General features: G+C 37.3%; 2 protein-coding genes across 3 annotated transcripts; one reads left to right on the top strand and one right to left on the bottom strand.

The window, feature by feature from the left end:
* Positions 1-289: 289 nt before the first annotated feature.
* Positions 290-3507, top strand: LOC103993546 (V-type proton ATPase subunit c1). The gene is made up of 3 exons (XM_009413644.3): positions 290-449; positions 555-840; positions 3086-3507. The coding sequence occupies exons 1-3, from the start codon at positions 374-376 to the stop codon at positions 3216-3218; spliced, it is 495 nt and encodes a 164-aa protein (XP_009411919.1). The 5' UTR covers positions 290-373; the 3' UTR covers positions 3219-3507.
* A 542-nt stretch (positions 3508-4049) lies between these two features.
* LOC135587234 (uncharacterized) lies at positions 4050-18330 on the bottom strand. Of its 2 annotated transcripts, none has more exons than XM_065078386.1 (11): positions 18079-18327; positions 16508-16761; positions 13719-13752; positions 12265-12404; positions 11264-11330; positions 10881-10977; positions 8964-9127; positions 6045-6091; positions 5903-5947; positions 4606-5044; positions 4050-4495 (listed from the first exon to the last, which is right to left on the bottom strand). In XM_065078386.1, the coding sequence occupies exons 1-11, from the start codon at positions 18149-18151 to the stop codon at positions 4470-4472; spliced, it is 1386 nt and encodes a 461-aa protein (XP_064934458.1). In that variant the 5' UTR covers positions 18152-18327; the 3' UTR covers positions 4050-4469. The 2 variants fall into 2 exon arrangements, with proteins under 2 accessions (XP_064934458.1, XP_064934460.1); XM_065078388.1 differs by lacking the exon at positions 4050-4495 and adding an exon at positions 5178-5241 and having other exon boundaries at positions 4908-5044; positions 18079-18330.
* Positions 18331-19322: the final 992 nt, after the last annotated feature.

The raw sequence follows: 19322 nt of genomic DNA, 5'->3' as shown, positions 1-19322 counted from the left end.
TTATAGCTCGATGCTCATCAGATCAATCACCTGCTGCATCTTTTTCCATCACATGATGCTTTTCTGAATTGAAGTTTCAATAATCTTTTTAGAAGTGTAAGTGTGCCAAATTTTCACTTGCCATGAAATCCGCTCCGATCTCATCCGCCACTCATGGCATGTGTTCAACGTGCGCGCACATCTGCGAACAAAGGGCCAAAGACGGATCCAAAGAACGTCCAAAGCATCCCAGTGGTAGATCTTGTAAATTATTCCAAATCGAAGCGGTATTTAACTTAGCCAACGCCTCGTGTCTCTTCCCCGTCCGTCGTCGAAGCCTACCGGGCAAATAGGGCTCCCAGAAATCTTGGTTGCGTCCCGACTCCGCGCGACGATGTCGACCTTCAGCGGCGATGAGACTGCCCCCTTCTTTGGATTCCTCGGAGCCGCCGCGGCTCTCGTGTTCTCCTGTAATCTCTCGAGATCTATGCTTTTCTAGGGCTCTGTCGTGTTGTGGGTATTCTTTCTTTGATCTGAAAGGTTCGGGTTTGACTGGTGGTTTTTGTCGAGTGTAGGCATGGGGGCGGCGTACGGGACGGCCAAGAGCGGAGTCGGGGTGGCGTCGATGGGAGTGATGCGGCCGGAGCTTGTGATGAAATCCATCGTGCCCGTTGTTATGGCCGGAGTGCTCGGGATCTACGGGTTGATCATTGCGGTTATTATTAGCACCGGGATAAACCCCAAGGCGAAGTCGTACTACCTCTTTGATGGGTACGCGCACCTCTCCTCGGGGCTCGCCTGTGGTCTCGCTGGCCTCTCTGCCGGAATGGCGATTGGGATCGTCGGTGATGCCGGAGTCAGGTAACGCTTTTGATTCTATCTAGTCTTCTTGTCTTTATGGTAATTAGTTTTTCTTCTTTTTAGTTAATTGTCTGGCAAACTAGATGATCAAGTGCTTTTACCTGTTGTTACATTGCCGTCATTATTCATGATCAGTGTCTTCTAGCTTTGTGTTGCTTTGATTTGTTTTGCTGCCCAATTAAACAAGTATTTTAGGATGTCAGTTTTTATATTTTTGGTATTTTTATTATGATTTTTTGATTTGTTTCTTGATATATGCCTGAGACTTCCAGTTTAGATATCTATTAAGACTTGTATACTATGAGCCTATAGAAGGCTTGAATATTCGTAACTTGAAATAGCTCAATAGAACTCAAACATCTTGATATATGGAGGGTAATTTGCCGAATCTTGAAATTTATTTGTCTATTCTGTTTACTGATTTTTTTTGTTTGGGTTCTATCAAGAGTCACATGTATTTTGACCATTCTTGTATAAGGGATGTTCATAAAATGGAAGTCTTGGCCCGAAGTAAGTGGTCTGTTTCTGTATTTGGTCCATCCATGTTACTTCTATTTTAGGATGGTCTTTTAATGAAAGTTTGATAGGGAAATCTTATTACCTTGCATGCTACCTTGTATGTTGTGTCATGTCAGCTTGCATGTCTAACAATGTGGTTGCATGGATACTTCTCATTTTGAGCATACTGAACACTGTCAATTACGTGCATTATTCTGATACAGGCAAGCAGAGAATATGCTAGATTGTCAGAAAGTGGAAGAAGTCCTATCATTATGTAGTTTTTTCTCTGTGTCCCTATCTAATCCATTCTTGGGCTTCTTAGTTACCCCATATCCTGTTGATAAGCCTATTTTCCTTGTCCTTTCTTCCATTCTTATATCTCCAGGTGAGTATGCATTTAAGACAGTGTTCTTAACTTCATCGTTTGAGTTGTATTTTTAGTGATGGGACCTCTGATCATATCTGCTAGAGCACCACCACGACCATGCCACTTGCTATGGCAGATCCCAGACTCCCCTCTCTCTACGTGTCTTGTACTTAATTTGTATAGATTGCATTCATATTTGTATGCAAATGGTTCATGCATCTATGCTTTACTTATGCAATCGTCTAAGTCAAACATCTTAACATCATGCTACTCGTACTCATCTATGGTTTAGCATGCAGAGGCTAGTCTTTGTTCCCCGGTCTCATTGCTTTCTCCTTCAAATTGTGTTCTTTTCTTGCCCTGTTGATTCATTGAGCTTCATGCTAAGTTGGGGACTTATTTAATTACCTCACTTATGCCAAGTACATGATTTGAGACAATCCAAGATTGTGAATTCTTTCTGTCCCAACATCTATCTTGGGCCTTGTTCAAACATGACATCATGAACAGACAGGAGGATTGGGTAATCATATGTTTTAGATTGGTAGTACTATATGCACAGAGACTTCATGCATTGCTGAACAATAATTTATTTTTTTTAACTATAATTGACTTGATAAGTAAATTATTGAGATAAAATATGATTTACAATTCAGGAGTTTCTTAACAGTATTTGAGTCATTCTCTCTGGACCCATCTTTAGGATTGTCATAGCAAACTGTGTCATAGATAGGCTGATGTTTTTGGACTTGTGACCTAAAATGCTATATTAGTAATGAAATACCTATGTTCAAAATTCTGGATTTATGGTATTATACTTGGAATATGGCATGTCAATGTTTAACTGGAGTCCATTTATTAGCAACTTATTGGAGCAAACAGTTAATTTTAGTTAGGTGCTCCAGTTTTCTTATATCTGTTTTTTACCCATTTGATAATTGACTTGGAATATCTTTTTAGTTCATGTTTACTTGTTACTTATTTCTTAACCAAGTAATCAACCAAGAGATGTAAATTTAATCTGGGATATCAGAAGTAAGATCAAATCTAGATTACGTTCATTTGTAATATTGTGAATCTTGACCCATGTCCTGTTTTTAAGTCCTGATGAGCACTGAAAGTGGATTGGCTGTAAGCGTGGAGTGGAGATAGGATGAGAAGAGGTGACAAAAACACACGTTCCATTCAGTTGTTTACGCACAGTTGGAATAAACCTGTGTCCTGTACCACTCGCACTGGCAAAGTACAGCTACTTTTATGAAATTAGATTCAAAACTGATCATTCTGAAAGTGGCACACTGATTTCATTTTATAATATCAAAGTTATATTTATTTTTGTGCATGCCACATGACATTGTAAATGCATGTCTATTGCAGGGCCAACGCTCAACAGCCGAAGCTATTTGTAGGCATGATTCTTATTCTCATTTTTGCGGAAGCCCTTGCTCTCTATGGTCTCATTGTTGGAATCATCTTGTCTTCTCGGGCTGGTCAATCTCGGGCAGATTAAGAAAACATGATTGCTATGTCATATTCCGTGCCCCTATATGTCACTGTGGAAACAAACAGGTGTTCCCTTTAAGCTTTATGATCACACACTAATATTTGTTTGGCACGTTACTGGCATGAGTCATCGGTTGACGGCCGATGAATTCTTATTCTTAATAATGTGATGTTTTGATCGATCTTGTAAGGTAAGGTTAGGGACCTTTTGCTGCAAATAACATGAGGTCAGCAACTGCGAAGCACAAGGATTTGTATAGTTATTCAATAATTCTCATATGGATCAAATTGCTGAATATGGTGGTCTGTTCTTCCATTTTGCTTTCATTTAATGTTGAGTTTTAGTTAAATTTTAACAAATATTTTGCTGGATTAGTATATAACATGCCTTAAATAGCCTCGTGTTCCTACACAAGCAGTATTTGTGGACCACAAAAAAAACCTGAATGTTCTATAAACTCGGCAATGCAGCAGAGATGCAGAAAAAAAAGAAGGAAATATAGCTCACTTGAATTTCTACAAATCTCCTTCAAATTATAGGAAGAGTCGAGTCTGAACTAATTGTACATTGGTTGCTTGTTTTCCAACAACTTCTTGTTCTTCCAAATGTGGCCGGACTTTTTGAGACATAACTGAAACATGCGATTGACATGCAGAAGAGCAACTGTAAAAAGTCACCACCCCGAGGCATAAGTTTTGTATGCAGATTTAAAGTTGTCATAGCCATAGGTGAAGTTGATCCATAACCCATATTTATGGATCGCAGAACAATAGAAAGATAAAGTTGTCATAGCCATAGGTGAAGTTGATCCATAATCCATATTTATGGATTGCAGGACAATAGAAAGTGATGAATCTTCACACTTCAACAAAATTGTTGCATTGTCCACATATCACTAGTAATTTATATTTCGCACATGCATTGGTCAAGCCCTCATCAACCTGTTTTATGACAATCTTGCCTATTAGGATTCCTGTGAACCAAAGGGGTTACCCAAACCCTAATATACACGCAGTTTACAAGCTTTTGTTCTTTGACCACCACAATGAACGACTTTGAGCCCAACGTGATCAGGTTTTACATTTCTGATTAAACAGCTTAGAAAAAATAACACCAAAACAGAAAAGAGGCAATCGTCGACTAAAGAAAAGGCCTTTGTCCGTGGAAGCAGAGTTTTGGAATCATCTGACTAAACAAAAGAGCCCCTCAAGTACCCTTCTGGAGATCCATAAACGATGTTTAACAGCACAGCTTGTTTCACTGATGGCTTCCATGTGTTTGATCTGCACATGCACAAGATGTGAACAAAAGTTTGTCTGGGGAAAGAGTATCCCACAACATCCCACATAAGTTAAAAAAGTATAACAGCTCCTGTAAAAGAATTATAACCAACCTCCAGGTGTGTCAGCATGTGGTGCAAATTGTGATGAAAGCATCCCCACAACAGACCTCAATGCATCTGATACTTGCTCGAGACCACCGCCAAAATTCAAGCTTGCATTTGCATCAATTCTTACCTCAGGTTCACTTGATTCTCCCATGTTTCCACTATTTTCCTGGGTGGCTGAATCCATGTTGACATGTATATTGGCAAAATCGGTGGGAACAGAAGAATTCATGGTGAATGATGTGAACAGTGGGTTGCTGTTTGCTGGCGTCGATGCTTGTGAAGATGAATCTTGGCCATGACCCGGAGCCATGCTCCTGAAGATGTTAGCAACAAATTCAGGGGTGGGAGCACCTATGGGAAACGATGCAAATGGGAAGCTATTATTGTTTGTAGACCCTGCTGATCGTGTGTTTGATCCTTGGCCATGATGTGACCTTCTATTCTGTAAAAAGTAGCAGAGGTAAATAGCAATACTGTTAACACAGCTATAATTTTTACAAGCTGCACTACTTTCATGGGAATGATGGAGAAATCAAAAAGTCATAACCAGTTAATGTCACAAAACCCATCCCTACCAATCCATAATCAGGCTGGTTTCCAATACCCATGACGGCCCTTTTGATGAATGTTCCTATCATCCTGTAATGATTTTGCGGAGGGTTCAGGCAGGTTGATGCAATAAGAAACTTCGACTCTAGGGCATATGTTCAGTATTTGACCACTAGCCATAGTCTAGTAGATGACATTTTGGTATTAAAAATACAGCACCAATAAATGGAAAATCTGTAGTTTAAGGTTATTAAGCTACGAGTGCAAAACAAATGAGAAAAGGCAGAAAATTTTAGTTGAACAATAAAGAACCGCATCGAAATTATGTAGCAAATTGTAGAGGACGAACCAAAGAAAAAAAATATAACAGTTCTAGTTTAATCATATAGCTTAGTCCAAAAGTTATCAGGATTACAATATTTAAAATGGTATCAAATATAGGTGTGATCGGTACACACAGACTGGTATTTACCAGTCCAACTAAGGATCAATACAGGATCATATATTTTGGTACCTGTCAGTACTTATTTTATTATTATTAATTTTCAGTCATCCCAAACAGTACATGTCAGTATACTACTCGATATAAAAGTATCGTACCAGTCTAACAAGTCATCAAAACCAATATCAGACCAGTATGTGCCCCTAGTATTTATCGATCTGACCAAGAAGCTACAATGGTACATATGCTTCAGTATCAGCAGGATCTATACAGGACATATAAATTCTAATACATAAAACCTCTAATTACCTGATCTGTTTCTGCCTGCTGTTCCATCAGCTTTTTCTCAGTTACCTAAGATTTGATGTGCACAATAGATGAAACAAGATATCTAAAATCAGAGAAGAGTAAAAAGATGAATCAGATGCTAACAATATAAGTTTAACCATACCTGAATGTTCTCTCGAATTGTGTTGTTATTTGGGTCCAACTCCAATGCTACGAGAGAAACCGGCTCAAGGTTACAATGATAACCACAATGTAAATATATTAATATTGTGCAGGAAGAAGCTTCATTGCTCAGAGCAAAAACAATAATTATGTATGAAATTTCTATCATGGTGTTAAACACAACTCATGCTTAAAGAATAATATATCACATAGAATGTCGAAGTTATTGGATTGTAACACTTTTCAGAGATCTCATGAAACAGATCTAGGTGCAAGTATAATGGTGACACGTCTTGGCTATAAATGCAACAGGGGAGTTGATGAGGTTCATACTCGAAATATATCGAGATTATAAAAATAAATTAAAATTCTCAGTTTACAATTTAGTAGAACTGATAACAGAAGGTTTGTGTAGTCTTTAGGAATTTGCGAGTACAAACATAGATTTGATGAACGAAAATTGCTAGAAGCAACTAATTGTGATGAACAAGATTCGAGCTTTTCCAATAGGCTCACTAGTGGGTTTGGTAAAACACTAGATTGAAGAAAAAAGGGATTGGTGCTCGACCAAAAAAAGTGGGCCAACAGAGAGAATGGAACGATGTTGCAAAAGCATTTTCTATTTAGTATCAGGATGAGGTCGTTGAAAAAGGATTGGTTAGTGAAAAAACCATATTGGTATTTATTTTTGGTCGATGGATATAGTTGAAAACGGATATCAACCAAATACCAAATTACGTAACATAATTGTTTCAAGCAGATACGAATACAAACTGGATATATAAAACACATACGGATTTGCAATAGAATTTTGGGTGATAGTGGATGTGGATGTCATATGAATCTATGATAACAGAAAAATAAGATATTCCAAGACTAATTCAATTCTACCAATCATATATCTAACATGTACATGCCAATTTAATATGAAACTTTTCTCAAGTACATGCCAATTTAATACTTGGATATATTCAGATATTTAAATATTTCAGCTATGTTTGAAACTCAACCTACGTCCACATCAGAAATATTTTGGGCACCCACGTTTATGGGACTCCACTTGGACATGGAAACAGAATTTGATAGATAATGCATAGTTGCACAATCAATCCTTCCCTAGATTATGGTATTATCTGGTTGGATATGATGGGCTAATGCTAGGGTTGGAAAATGTGTGAAAAAAGGCTAAAAAATCCCCCCCACCCCCAAAAAAAACAAACATCCTATTTAGAGTTCTTTCTCCTTTTCTTCATATATACAATCAAATTAGATAATATAAAAATAAATTTAAACTGTAAGACAATAAAATACAAAATTGAAACATATATCAAATAAAGATTAGAAGCAGTACAAAAGAATACATATACAAACTAAAAAAGAAAGGAGTTATAATTAACATTTATGAATAATAAATGAGATGTAAAACCAAAACATATACCTACTCGGGCCGATATCAGTTCGAGCTAGGACCAATACAGGTCAGGTACCCGAGATGAATATTGTAAATTCCTTGCAAAGCTCGTACCACCAAAATAAATGATGTGAATCAATGGCAGATGGATCGGGATCCTCACCTCATAAAATTGTATATTAATATGGTACATATGCAGGACCCAGCATGGAACTGCTATCCCTACATCTTGATACTAATAAACTATATGCCGTTGTTGCAACAACATGGTATGGACCCGTACCAAGTGGTAAGCCTGGTGCAAGCCCAATGTTAGGTGGTACGCATAACACTGGGCTTAAACCGTGCTCAATTTGCATTGGTCTGCATCCTGATTGACAATTGGAGAGCTAAATACTGATTGTACTAGACTGAATCAAGCGGTCTAGCCCTGGGTGGCCTGGCAATCGTGCCTGGGTAAATGGATTATGTTTAACCAATTAGCTTAACCCTACACCAGAGTGGTGTGATGTCTCCTCTCTCGCAAGAACCATACCTCAGCACTTGCTTCTCCTCGTGTGCAAGGCAGCCGATGACCAGTGATCAGCATTTGTGCGCAAGGTGCGTGTTGATATGCTAGAATGGTTCGAACCTGTACCAGTCTGACTATGGACTGCCATGAGTCTAGTACCCGAATTAGAAACCTTGCTCTCAACCCACCCCAAACCCAAAATATTCATATCATTGAAAGATGGTGTTTATTAAATACAATGGATTATCTAAACTAAATATCATTTGCTGTCTCAATCTTTGGATCTGATATCTATAAATTTAGAACTGAGAATATAAAAAAATAACAGATGTTATAAGATTTGCCAAGCAACACAGGTAGAAGATAAGAAGCTTGTAATTAAAGAACCAAGCAACACAATGAGGCAGTTCACTATCTGGTCAAAAAGGTTAATACAGATTAGAGAATTACATATAAGAATAAAGATTTAAGAAACATGAACAGATAAATAATGGAGAAAAGGGAGGCGTATAATAAGTTCACAAAAAACAGAACTTATCTCCTGGAAGCCAAAGAAAGAAAAGGAAATTGTCCCATGTTACACAGCTGAAAGATTTCAAACTTGGATAATGAAAATGGATGCATGAAGTGTCTCATTGTAGTAATTCATAAATTCAAGTAGAACAGTGACTCAATAAATGCTGATGCAACCAGGATCCAGTACCAGTAAACATGTACCAAGACAATCCAAATGTCAAAAACTAATAAAGAATCATGAAAAGCATACAGAAACATCTTTTTATCATATACAAATAACTCCACAACACTTGAAAAAAATTATCAAATGCCAATATTCAACTAATAGTATCCAGCGTAATAGATATTCTAATAGATTCACTTAAGACAAAAGAAAGATAACCCTAAAATCTAAATGCACAGAAGAAGAGATGACATATAGCTCAAGAATACAAATTGCACATAGCAAATTTTAGTTGACTAGAATGGAAAAAGAGAGTAACCTCTCAGATAACCCTTTTCTAGAGCATCACGGTAATTTCCTTGAGCGAAATATGCCGAGCCAAGGCGACTATATGCTTTGCTATAATTTGGATCAATTTCAATTGACTTTAAGCAGTCTTCAATAGCTTCAGAATATTTCTTAATATTAGTATATGCAGCAGCCCTAGAAACAAAATATAATATTGTTAGCTTGTCAAACTTCTAGTAAAGTTGCAAAAAGCTTACATTATACATTGGGGCATAAAAAATGACAAAGGAAAAGAACGGTAATGAATGAAAGGCAGGGAAAAAGAATACTAAAGCTGTCTTCACTTTAGACCAGTGATTTAAAAAGCGCTAGGCGCCAAAAGGCGCCAAGGTCCAAAAACGCCCGAGGCGCTAGGCGCTCGCCCGAGCGAAGCGAGGCGCTAAAATATAAAAATATATAATATAATTAATAAATATAATTATTTAAAATTTTAAATAAAAATATGCTATTTTAAATAAAAATTCTAGTCGCGAGCAGAGGGAAGGCTCGCGGGAGGCGCGAGCAGCGGCAGCGGGAGCAGGAGCGACGAGCAGCGAGATCGGGAGCGGCAGCGGCAGCGGGTTAGGGTTGGGTAAGGGTTATATCGGTTTAGTTGGTTCGATTGAACCAACTAACAACCGAACCAGGACCGAACCAGACCTAAAATCCTGGTTCGGTCACTTGGTTTACCTAGGCGCTCGCCCGAAGCGCCCAGGCAGCGCCTGTTTGAAGCGCGCCGCCTGGGACATTAGCAAGGCGCTCGGGCCTCGCCTCGCCTCGCCCGAGCGCCTAGGCGAGCACCCAAGCGCCTCTTTCAATCACTGCTTTAGACCAAACAAAACAATCTCCTGGAACAGAATACACTAAAGAAAATAAGTTATATCATAAACCCTTCCAACTTTATGTTGAAAGGTGAAAAGGGACTAGGGGTAGGGAACGGTGGAAGGGGTAAGGGAAAAGCAATCCTGATCCGGAAATATTTTCAATGAAAAGGGGCATGAGCTCTAAACAAAATCTAACATTCTTCCACTGTTTCTCACGGTCCATATATTTTTACTTATTATTTCATTTCATGTGAGAGAAAAAAAATCAAGAGCAGCACACGGGAGCAGGATTATATCAGATAAAGTTGTCAAACTGAACAGGCGGGAATTTGCACTCATCACTAGAATCAGCTGGTCAATTGTTAAGATTAAGTGAAATATAACCCTAAGAAATTGGGGGTATCATGGATTAGATAATTATGTAAATATAAATAGAATCTTCAATAAGTGCTTCAAGGCATAAATAAAATAAAAATAAATTTCATATCTGCTATGCTCCAAAAGCTTATGAAGATTCTATGTGAACTACCAACAATGACGAGAAACAAAGATATCAGTTTCATAAGATTCTGTATTTGCTAATCCATGGATAAAATATTTAAATGACAGAATGCTCCCTTGTCTTTGGAAATGCATTGTGCAATAATTCCATTTATGAAAATAAAAATATTTTAGTAATAAATGAGTCAAGAACTCAATATATATGCTAAATTCAAGCAACGAAATAAAAAAATGGGAGTTCCTCTACAAAGTGGTGCATCAGCACAGTAAAAATATGGGAGGCTGCTGTCTTCACAATATGAAGATTTAGGTAAATGAGAACCCATCTGTGACAATGATTTCCAGCATTCTTTGCATACTGAAAATGTCAGAATTGTAGGAGCAACAAACCTCCAGAACTTCCCCCAATTTCTACTCTATACCCTCCTGACAACTGCTGATCCCACCATGTCGGGTATCATGAGAATAGGCTGCTGGACATCCATACAAGTGCAAATAGTACAATTGACACAAACGATGAGTTCATGAATTCCATTAAAAGTTTCGGTAAATTGTGCTGGCTTGACTGACAGATCATTTCTTACCTGTTACTGTAGTAAACAGCCTTCTCACATATTGCAATTGCACAGGTATACAGTTCAATAGCTTCAGAGTATAGCTTCATTCGGATGCAGTCATTACCTGATGAATGTAGTGAGTTAAAGAAATTTGTATTACTAAACAGATGCAGATGTAATTTAAACATTGAACACCCATATCCAGAAACAAAACAGCACTGGAACGAATATATCATATAGATGCTAGAACACACCAAATCTGTCATCTGATTTTTGTTGATTGCCATAGGAAGAATGAGTTCCAGACAATAATAACAGGAGAATGACAGTACAAAAACCATCTAGTCACAGTAATAATTGCAATGAAAATACACCATTAACTTAACTTTTCATCTTAAAACGTTGAGTACCTTTTGACTTAAAGATTTCAGCAAGGTTGCTCAAGTTCATAACTTGCCTCTGTGAGCTTCCTATTTCCTAACAAGGAGGAAAACTGCTACAATCAATCATGAACATTATCATATAATACAAATTAAAGCAGAAAAATGAACATAATTTTCACATCAATTGTGATCTCCGATGATTGCTAGCTCATTGCTTGCATCTCCTACTGCTATTAGTTAAAAACTGAATTGTGAGAATTGTAATAGTATCCTTGAACCTCAAACAGAAGTATCTAAAATTAAGCACAAGCAGATTTTATGTGATGAAGATGCTAGATCCTCACAGGAACTACACTAATATTAGGCATGTGCCTCGCATGTGATAGCACCTGTTTTATATGAACAGTTTATCTATTCTGAAGTAGTGACAACAAGCTTCATAACATTGGACAGAGACCACTATTATAAAAGAGATAGAAATATACTTATAACCCTATTTTTGTTCATTCCAGAACCATACATGGTTGGTCAAGAGAGATTCATTATATAATGCAAATTGAAGATAAGAATGTGGGTAGCATTTTCTGTAAGTGCACCCTCAGTTAGTGTTTCCTAAATTTCCTTTATTTCTTCTGCACCTAGAAGAGTGTGGCCCTTATACTTCACAGCCCTTACGAGTTGTTAATCTGAAATTTACTTTACCATTTGGTAATTTACATAAAAAACTGAATCTATTTTGAATAGACCAAAGGCTCCAAATTTAAAGGTGAAACCACTGAGCATCTCATTGTTATTATTGCATCAAGCAAGGACAACATGGTCTTGGTTTTTACCACTTTTAAACTAATTGTAGAAGATACTTTACTTTTGCATGACTAGTTCAACTGAGCAAGTAAATCAAAGACATTCTGGCCTGAAACATTAAACTAAGCAAAAGAGATTGATCCATGTATATGCTTTAGAAAGATGTCTGTTTGCATGTTTATGAATTTTACATCAATGCACAATATAGCATGAAAAACGCATACCATCCATGCTTCATCAAACAATTGTGTTGCTTTTGCTATTCGGTTTGGGTCTTCAAGTCCACCAGGTGAGCTCGTGAAGAAATTGATTTTATCAAGTCCAGCATAGAACCTACCAAATAATTCATCTCTAGAGACAGCTCCTGCAACATTGAAAAATTCCAAGTATTGCAAAACAACCTGAACAAATAACAAAAAATAAAAAAAGGAACTTTGATCATAAAGAATGGCATAACTTGATTACGAAGGAATCAAGATTGAATCTAGAATACAAGATAGTTATAATAAAATGGTAAAAAAGACACAAAACTATAAATAAGCATTACATAACAATCTACCATATTTCAGAACACCCAAAAAAGGCACGTTCCTGAATGGTTGAATCCACAAGTAAAGAAATTGATTGGCTATGCAAGTCATTCAGCAAATAACAAATTCTTATTCCAGCGGGGAAAAGAATGGCTAATATAGTCGAACCAAAATTCTCATCTGTGCAGACAAGATTACTGTTAAAACATGGGGCCTTAGCTAATGAAGTAGCTGTAAGGTTCAAAATACTAGTCAGACCGCAACATCCTTGGTATTAACTAGTCTAATCAAGGACCGGTATCAGACCATACAGATCAACATTGCCAGTATTTAATTATTTATAATTTCTTCAATGACACCAGATGGTACAAATGAGTCTACCTCCCAGAATACTAGTATCATATCAATCTAGTTGCTGAAACAGGTATTAGACCACTATTTAAAACCTTGATATTAATGTTGTATTTCATCAACAGAAAAAAACTTCATTGTTGACTTACAGCCTCTCAACATAATATGTTATATAAGAAGAATTATAAAGAAAATAGAGCTCCAAGTCTCAATTTCTTTCCTACGCAACAAAGAATACTATAGAACATGGACATAAATCATAAGAAATGACATGCTTGCTGCCACAAGAATGGAAAATGCCACATCAATAATGATAAATTGCAAGAGACAATCCATATAGCAGCTCCTAATTACTTTGTTGCTTATAAATCAGTTTGTTGCATTAGTTGTGTGGTAACTATAGTTACTGATGGATTTCTTTGTCTATAGAGGAGTCAAGAACTTCAAAATTAAAATTGCATCCCAACATGAACATGATGAAGCTAGACCATTGATCCAATTGCATGATTCAAGTCAATCAGTGAGTTGGATACATTATCCACTACCAGAATGGGAAGCATCTTTTTCTTAACTGATATAATTTGAACTACAATTTATTGGAGACCAGCGATAGTTTTCTTGAAGAATATGCAATGAATAAATGCATTGGCAATGTTTTAAATCATTTCTTTCTTTTCCATACAAAAGTTTTAGAAGTTGACTTGATCAACAATCTGAGAAACAAAAGCAACATAAAACTGTCCAAAAATGTTATAGACCTAAGGACAACAGACACCATTTTAGATTTAAATTATTACCTAGGCCATGGAGCCCTCCAGCTGAACCTTCACCCTAACCGATAATAGGAGAAATTAGACAGAGTTCATTACAGGACATTAATAATAATAACAATAATGATAATCAATAATAATAATCATAAAAATGAGCACCAGGAGAAAAACAATGCTCTTTCGAAATTTCTTTTGTTTTCTAGGTTGCAACCAGGTTTGTAAAAGTAAACAAAGCAACAAAAATCCAACTGGCACATGACAGTAATTAGCATTTAGCACTATTATCTTTGCATTAGAAACAACCATGTAATGATCAGCACTGTATCTTTGCTTTAAAAACAGCCAAAACCTGATAAATATCAAATAGATTAGAACAATCTGTGACAAATTGAGGATCTATCAGATGGAAAAAATGCATTTATTCTAAAACCACAACTGAATTGGTCATATCACAAAAGAGTGGAAAACTAAAAATATCTATCTTCAATAACCAAAATGAACTTTAAACTTTATTATCTGACTAATAAATTTAAAAACCTTACACCTTACTGTCACGGACTTAGCTGGAATTGCTTAAGCCATGAGGCACCCTTGCAGTCGTGTCACAGACTAAGTTAGAATTGTCTAAATTGTGAAGCACCCTTGTACCAATATCACAGACTTAGCTGGAATTGCCTAAGTCGTGAGACACTCTTGTGCTAATGTCATGAACTTAGCTGGGATTGTCTAAGTCATGAGGCACCCTTGCGTTATCCGTCCGCAAGGGGTCAGTCTAGTTGCAACCTCGCTTACTTCCGAAGGATTTGTAAAAGAGTAAATTGATTAGTTTGAAAACGAACGATGGACAAGTCTTGACGTCTCGTAAAGAGGATAACTTTACAAACAATTCAGCAAACACTCGATGTACAAGAGGGAAAAGAGAAGAAGTAGAAAACAAGGGCTTTAGAAGGCAAACGAGCAGTCGCAAGTTCACAAACGATTACTCATCGGGTGTCAAACGCGATGACAAGTTCTCATAGGTTTTACGTGCGAACTTGTAAATTCAATCAATGCCCAACACTACCCTAAACCCCCGTCAAGTCCTGTGCCACTTGGGGGGTTCCAAGGTGCTTGGATGACTTATATTTTGCACCACACCACAGCCTACAGAAAACAGGCCATGGCACAAGAAAGTTGGGCTATTTTGGGGCATTTTTGCCTATTCTGGTACGCAGTCGCTCTACAGCGTTGCAAACTGTTCCTACTCACAGTTTCCAAGCAAAAATTCACAAAAACAAAACAAAACATGCTACCAAACATATGAACAAGCAAACAAGAACGATAAACGATCCGTTGACGAAGATGTTGCGGGTACGTGACAACCGTTCGTGACATTACAGTGGGGGATATGATTTAAAGCAGCAGAATTGGTCATAAACAATTAGACAATATTTGTAATAAAACTTGATTGTGCTCCACAACAAGTAAAAAATACAGGAATCTAATAAAGGAAAAGAAATTGTAGAACTAAAGTATGAAAAATCTCAAAATATTTATACCATTACAGCACTAATAAATTTATTAAAGATGTTGAGCACAATAATTCTGACGTGTGTGCATTCATTGTGCTCTTTTCTTTTTTTCTCTGTTTCATTCCCTTCCATATTTATATTCGACAAAGTTGTAATGTCTCCTTTAGAAATTTTAATGCACATGTTGGCTATACTTACAAGAAAGTTAAAAAGGTTGCTCATAGCATAGAACTATATGCAATTTAATAAGTGCAATTAAGATAAACAATGGATGGGCTAGCCAAAGCCCAAAAAAACTTGAATTGGGCTTAAATAGCTGTTAGCATTGTCACAGTACACAGTTGACTTTGGGTCGGTGATATGTAGATCAGGTGTCAGTCACACCTACACATGTTCCATAGGAAAATATTGAGGGTATATATATATATATCCATGCTCTCATGCCAAGGGCTATCTCCTTTCTCCAGCTAGCATGTGCCTCAATGTGGCTCACATAAATAGCAATGATCACTCACTTCTCCCTCCTTTCTCACCCACCCACCAAAGAAACCAACGCCACCCCACTCCAGCCCACCCCCATCCCCCCAACCCCCCGAAAAGAGAGAGAGAGAGAGAGAGAGAGAGAACAAAGTTATCTCACATGGTCATCATGCATTACCATGCCACTAACCTTAATCTTCTTGTGAAACTCGATGAACACCTTGCCCAACCCAATCCATATGACATGCAGGGGTTGGGTTAATTTGTGGATTAGGTATTTGGGATATAAATAGAGCATAGAATGAGCCCTTAGCCAATCCAGTATCCAATGTATACAAGAAGCAGTAAACCAGAAAAAATAGGATACCTCTTCTGTGACAATTTACTAGGTCTGTGGAGTAGGAGGACAATAATCTTAAAGTTCCAGGATTTAGAAGAATGCTTGAAATCAAGTAGTTTCTACTTCCAACCACATCTTTCTCATTAATTAATTTTAGTTGCTACATGAAACCCATTCTTGGCATGCTCATTCACCTGCTGTTGACACACTGGAGGAAGAGCAATATTTTCTCCTTCCCTCCGCTAGCTTCTAATATCATTCCAAATTTAGCAGGTACCCCAGCTCTTAAAAATGAATTAACAAAGGGTTCCAAATAAGTTAATGTAGGATATCTAGAACTCTATACTTCGCATATCCATTAGAAACATTACAAAGAGAAACTAATATTAAAGTACACAGACCATGAACAGGAATCCACAAAAGCACAAAACAATGGCATATACATCAACTGACACAAAGTTATGAGAACGAAAGAAAACACATACTTTTGATGCCTCTAACATTTCAGAATCTTCAGCTGCTTCCGGGGAATGTAATGTTGCATGGGATGTATCCCCTGCTGCAGCAGAATCCAGATATGATCTTAACTGGTGTTGACCAATTTCTTCTGATGTGAATAAATCCAACAGCAATCCAGGACATATCTTTTCACAAGAGGAGGAATCTAGCTTAAAAACATCTTCCAGACAATCTCTGACAACATCAATTGCTTCAGAATCAACTCCAGGAGCCATTTCAACTGTTCTCACAAACCATTTAGCCTATTAGCACATGAAGAGATGAAAGGCATTGCTATAACTAATTGTTTGTGAATTGATTAAAGCTTGTTGCTTGAATAAGCCTATACTAATGCCATAAAGGTCGTTATCAGGGGCGAAAACTAAGACACTCAAGAGAAACTTTTTCACCTTAAAATTTTATCAAATTATCCCAAAAAATGTTATAAAATTCAACAGATCAAGATGAGGTCATACAACTATCACATCACAAATCTTCAAATATAAAAGGCTACCTGCCAGAAAGTTGGCCAATAACCAATGCAAACATCTTAAGATTGTTTTGTTTGCATTGTTTATAGCCCACATAAAGAGGCTAGTTCACAATCACCTGACTCCATAATAGACTCAAAGATTGAAATGAAAACAAATTTATGAGTGCACAAATGCTCAAACACTCCAATTTTTGGCTGTATCAGAATCTGAATTCTAATTAAAGGTGTTCAACGAAATTAGATACTAAACCAGTAAAGGGCCCACATCACTATTTTGCATACTGTGTTGGTCCTTTAGGATTAAGCAAGCACCTGCAGAGTATCAACTAAATTAACTCCTCCAACTATATCCATTTGATATGATCAATATATAATTGAAACATCCTAATACTAACAAAGACTTGAATTTACTGAACTAAGCACCAATTAAACAATTCGTTTTAGCAACATCACTGAAGTCAATTTTAGTTTTCAGTGGTGAATCTTTTAATTTTCGGTGCAAGTTAGGGAAATGTTATGAACCAGTCAATCGGCCACGATCTAATGAATCATTCTTCAATCTAAAAGGTTGGTTGCAAAATATGTAATGCAATTGGTGATACAACGTTAAACTTTAAAATGGAGAAACTGACGTCTAGGTGTAGGTTGGGTCACTTTTACCAAAATGTAGAAAGATAAACCGCTGATCTCTAAAGGTACTTCATCATGATAATGTCATCAAGTTATGGTCATAATGAATTCCTGTTTTCATTTAGAAGGTCTACACATGAAACAGATGGCACATCATGAAGCCCTCTTTCTTTTCTTTTCGAGGCAAAAAAATGATAATCCTAATAATTCGTGTGCAGGAATTTAACTACCGCAAGCGACACTAGGGTTCTGCAGGTGCATTCGACGATGGAACTTCATCGAAGCAACTGTTTCTGTTACCGCGTCGGATCCCAAAATTACCAGCATACGTCCCTGATATTTTAGCTTGTTATCCATCGGGCTTCAGAACCACGTTCGATCGTGGGTAGGATAATAAATGGAACGGAAGGGGGAGAAGGGGAAGAGAAGACTGACCAGATTGCAGGAAATCGAGGAAGGCGAGGACGATTCGGCGGCAGGTCGGGGAGTCTGACCGCAGGTTCACCATCTCCCCTTTGACTTGGGAACGGGGGCTTCGCTCCTCCCTTCGCGTTTGCTTGCGGCAGCGGCTTCGCTCTCTTCGACGGGAAAAAGGATTATTAGGCAGCGACGAAGTTCGTTCCTTCTGCCTCCGCACTCGGGTCGAACATCTGGCGATCCGATGACGGCTACGAAGGGATCCGCATACAATGGATCTTGGTCCACTTCACCCAAGGCTAAATTTTAGGGGGAGATTCTTGGATCGGCCCGGTCCACGCTGTTTCCTCTGGTTCAATCAATCACAATCATGCAGATCGATGGTGGAACTTAAACCTCAATTCATTCTGAGCTTTATCATTGATAGGATAGTGACGTGTCCCTAAATGAAAATTCCAAGACCGATGATCGATTAGAATCTTTTTTAATGCCTTCTTACTTTCATCTACGGTCCATTTCGGGCCGGTTTTTAAGTGTTCAAATAACAAAACAAAAAATTAGTTTGGTGGTAGGGCATTTGACTTATTTATTAAAATTCCATCTTATAAATTTACATGCTTTGATTAGCTCAATTGGTACAAAAATTGTATCAAATTATTGTAATGCTTGGGATAAAATCCTGCCTTCATTTTGAAAATACTAATTTTAGGATGCTGATTATCTTAGTTTGTAATAATTATATCAAATTATTGCAATGGTTTTTGGATCAAATCTGGCCTTTACATATTTGAATAAAAAGAATGATGTGCATCAATATGACAATAGAACAAAAGAACAAAAAATTGTCAGTCAGATTTTATTTTAATTTATTCCAGGCGATACTAAGCATAACAAAAAACGCTGCATCTTAATTTAAGAGAATAAGGGATGAATGGGAAGGTAGAAAATCGAACCGATAGAATGATCAAAATCAAGAGTAGCATTGCATTTGTGAAAGATTTTCTACTATCAAACCAGAATTGCGAGATTATAGTGGCAAAAGAGAAATGACCAGAAACTTCAGGAGAAATTTGCTCAACCATAGCTGACATGAAAGAAAATTTTGATGTGATGATGACGGACTATGAAACTTCCTCGTAGTTCACTAGTGAAAATGGTATCCGATATATTCAACATGACTTTGGACCAGGTGATTTGCCCTTTGTATAATTCAGACAAATTAAAAGCAGTCACCGTCGAATATGTATACGAATGCACACACC

Source organism: Musa acuminata, chromosome BXJ1-8 (assembly GCF_036884655.1).
Source record: "Musa acuminata AAA Group cultivar baxijiao chromosome BXJ1-8, Cavendish_Baxijiao_AAA, whole genome shotgun sequence".
Taxonomy (NCBI): domain Eukaryota; kingdom Viridiplantae; phylum Streptophyta; class Magnoliopsida; order Zingiberales; family Musaceae; genus Musa; species Musa acuminata.
Note: the sequence above shows the minus strand (reverse complement) of the source record. Positions and strands in the feature narration are given on the sequence as shown.

What these genes read in the sequence shown, in the direction of transcription:
- LOC103993546 (XM_009413644.3), top strand. Translation starts at nt 374, where the DNA reads ATGTCGACCTTCAGCGGCGATGAGACTGCCCCCTTCTTTGGATTCCTC. An exon ending in CGCGGCTCTCGTGTTCTCCT is followed by an intron (nt 450 to 554) that starts GTAATCTCTCGA and finishes TGTCGAGTGTAG; the next exon opens with GCATGGGGGCGGCGTACGGG. An exon ending in GTCGGTGATGCCGGAGTCAG is followed by an intron (nt 841 to 3,085) that starts GTAACGCTTTTG and finishes TGTCTATTGCAG; the next exon opens with GGCCAACGCTCAACAGCCGA.
- LOC135587234 (XM_065078386.1), bottom strand. Translation starts at nt 18,151, where the DNA reads ATGGTGAACCTGCGGTCAGACTCCCCGACCTGCCGCCGAATCGTCCTC. An exon ending in AAATGTTAGAGGCATCAAAA is followed by an intron (nt 13,753 to 16,507) that starts GTATGTGTTTTC and finishes ATTATCGGTTAG; the next exon opens with GGTGAAGGTTCAGCTGGAGG. An exon ending in ACATGCTGACACACCTGGAG is followed by an intron (nt 4,496 to 4,605) that starts GTTGGTTATAAT and finishes GTGCATGTGCAG; the next exon opens with ATCAAACACATGGAAGCCAT.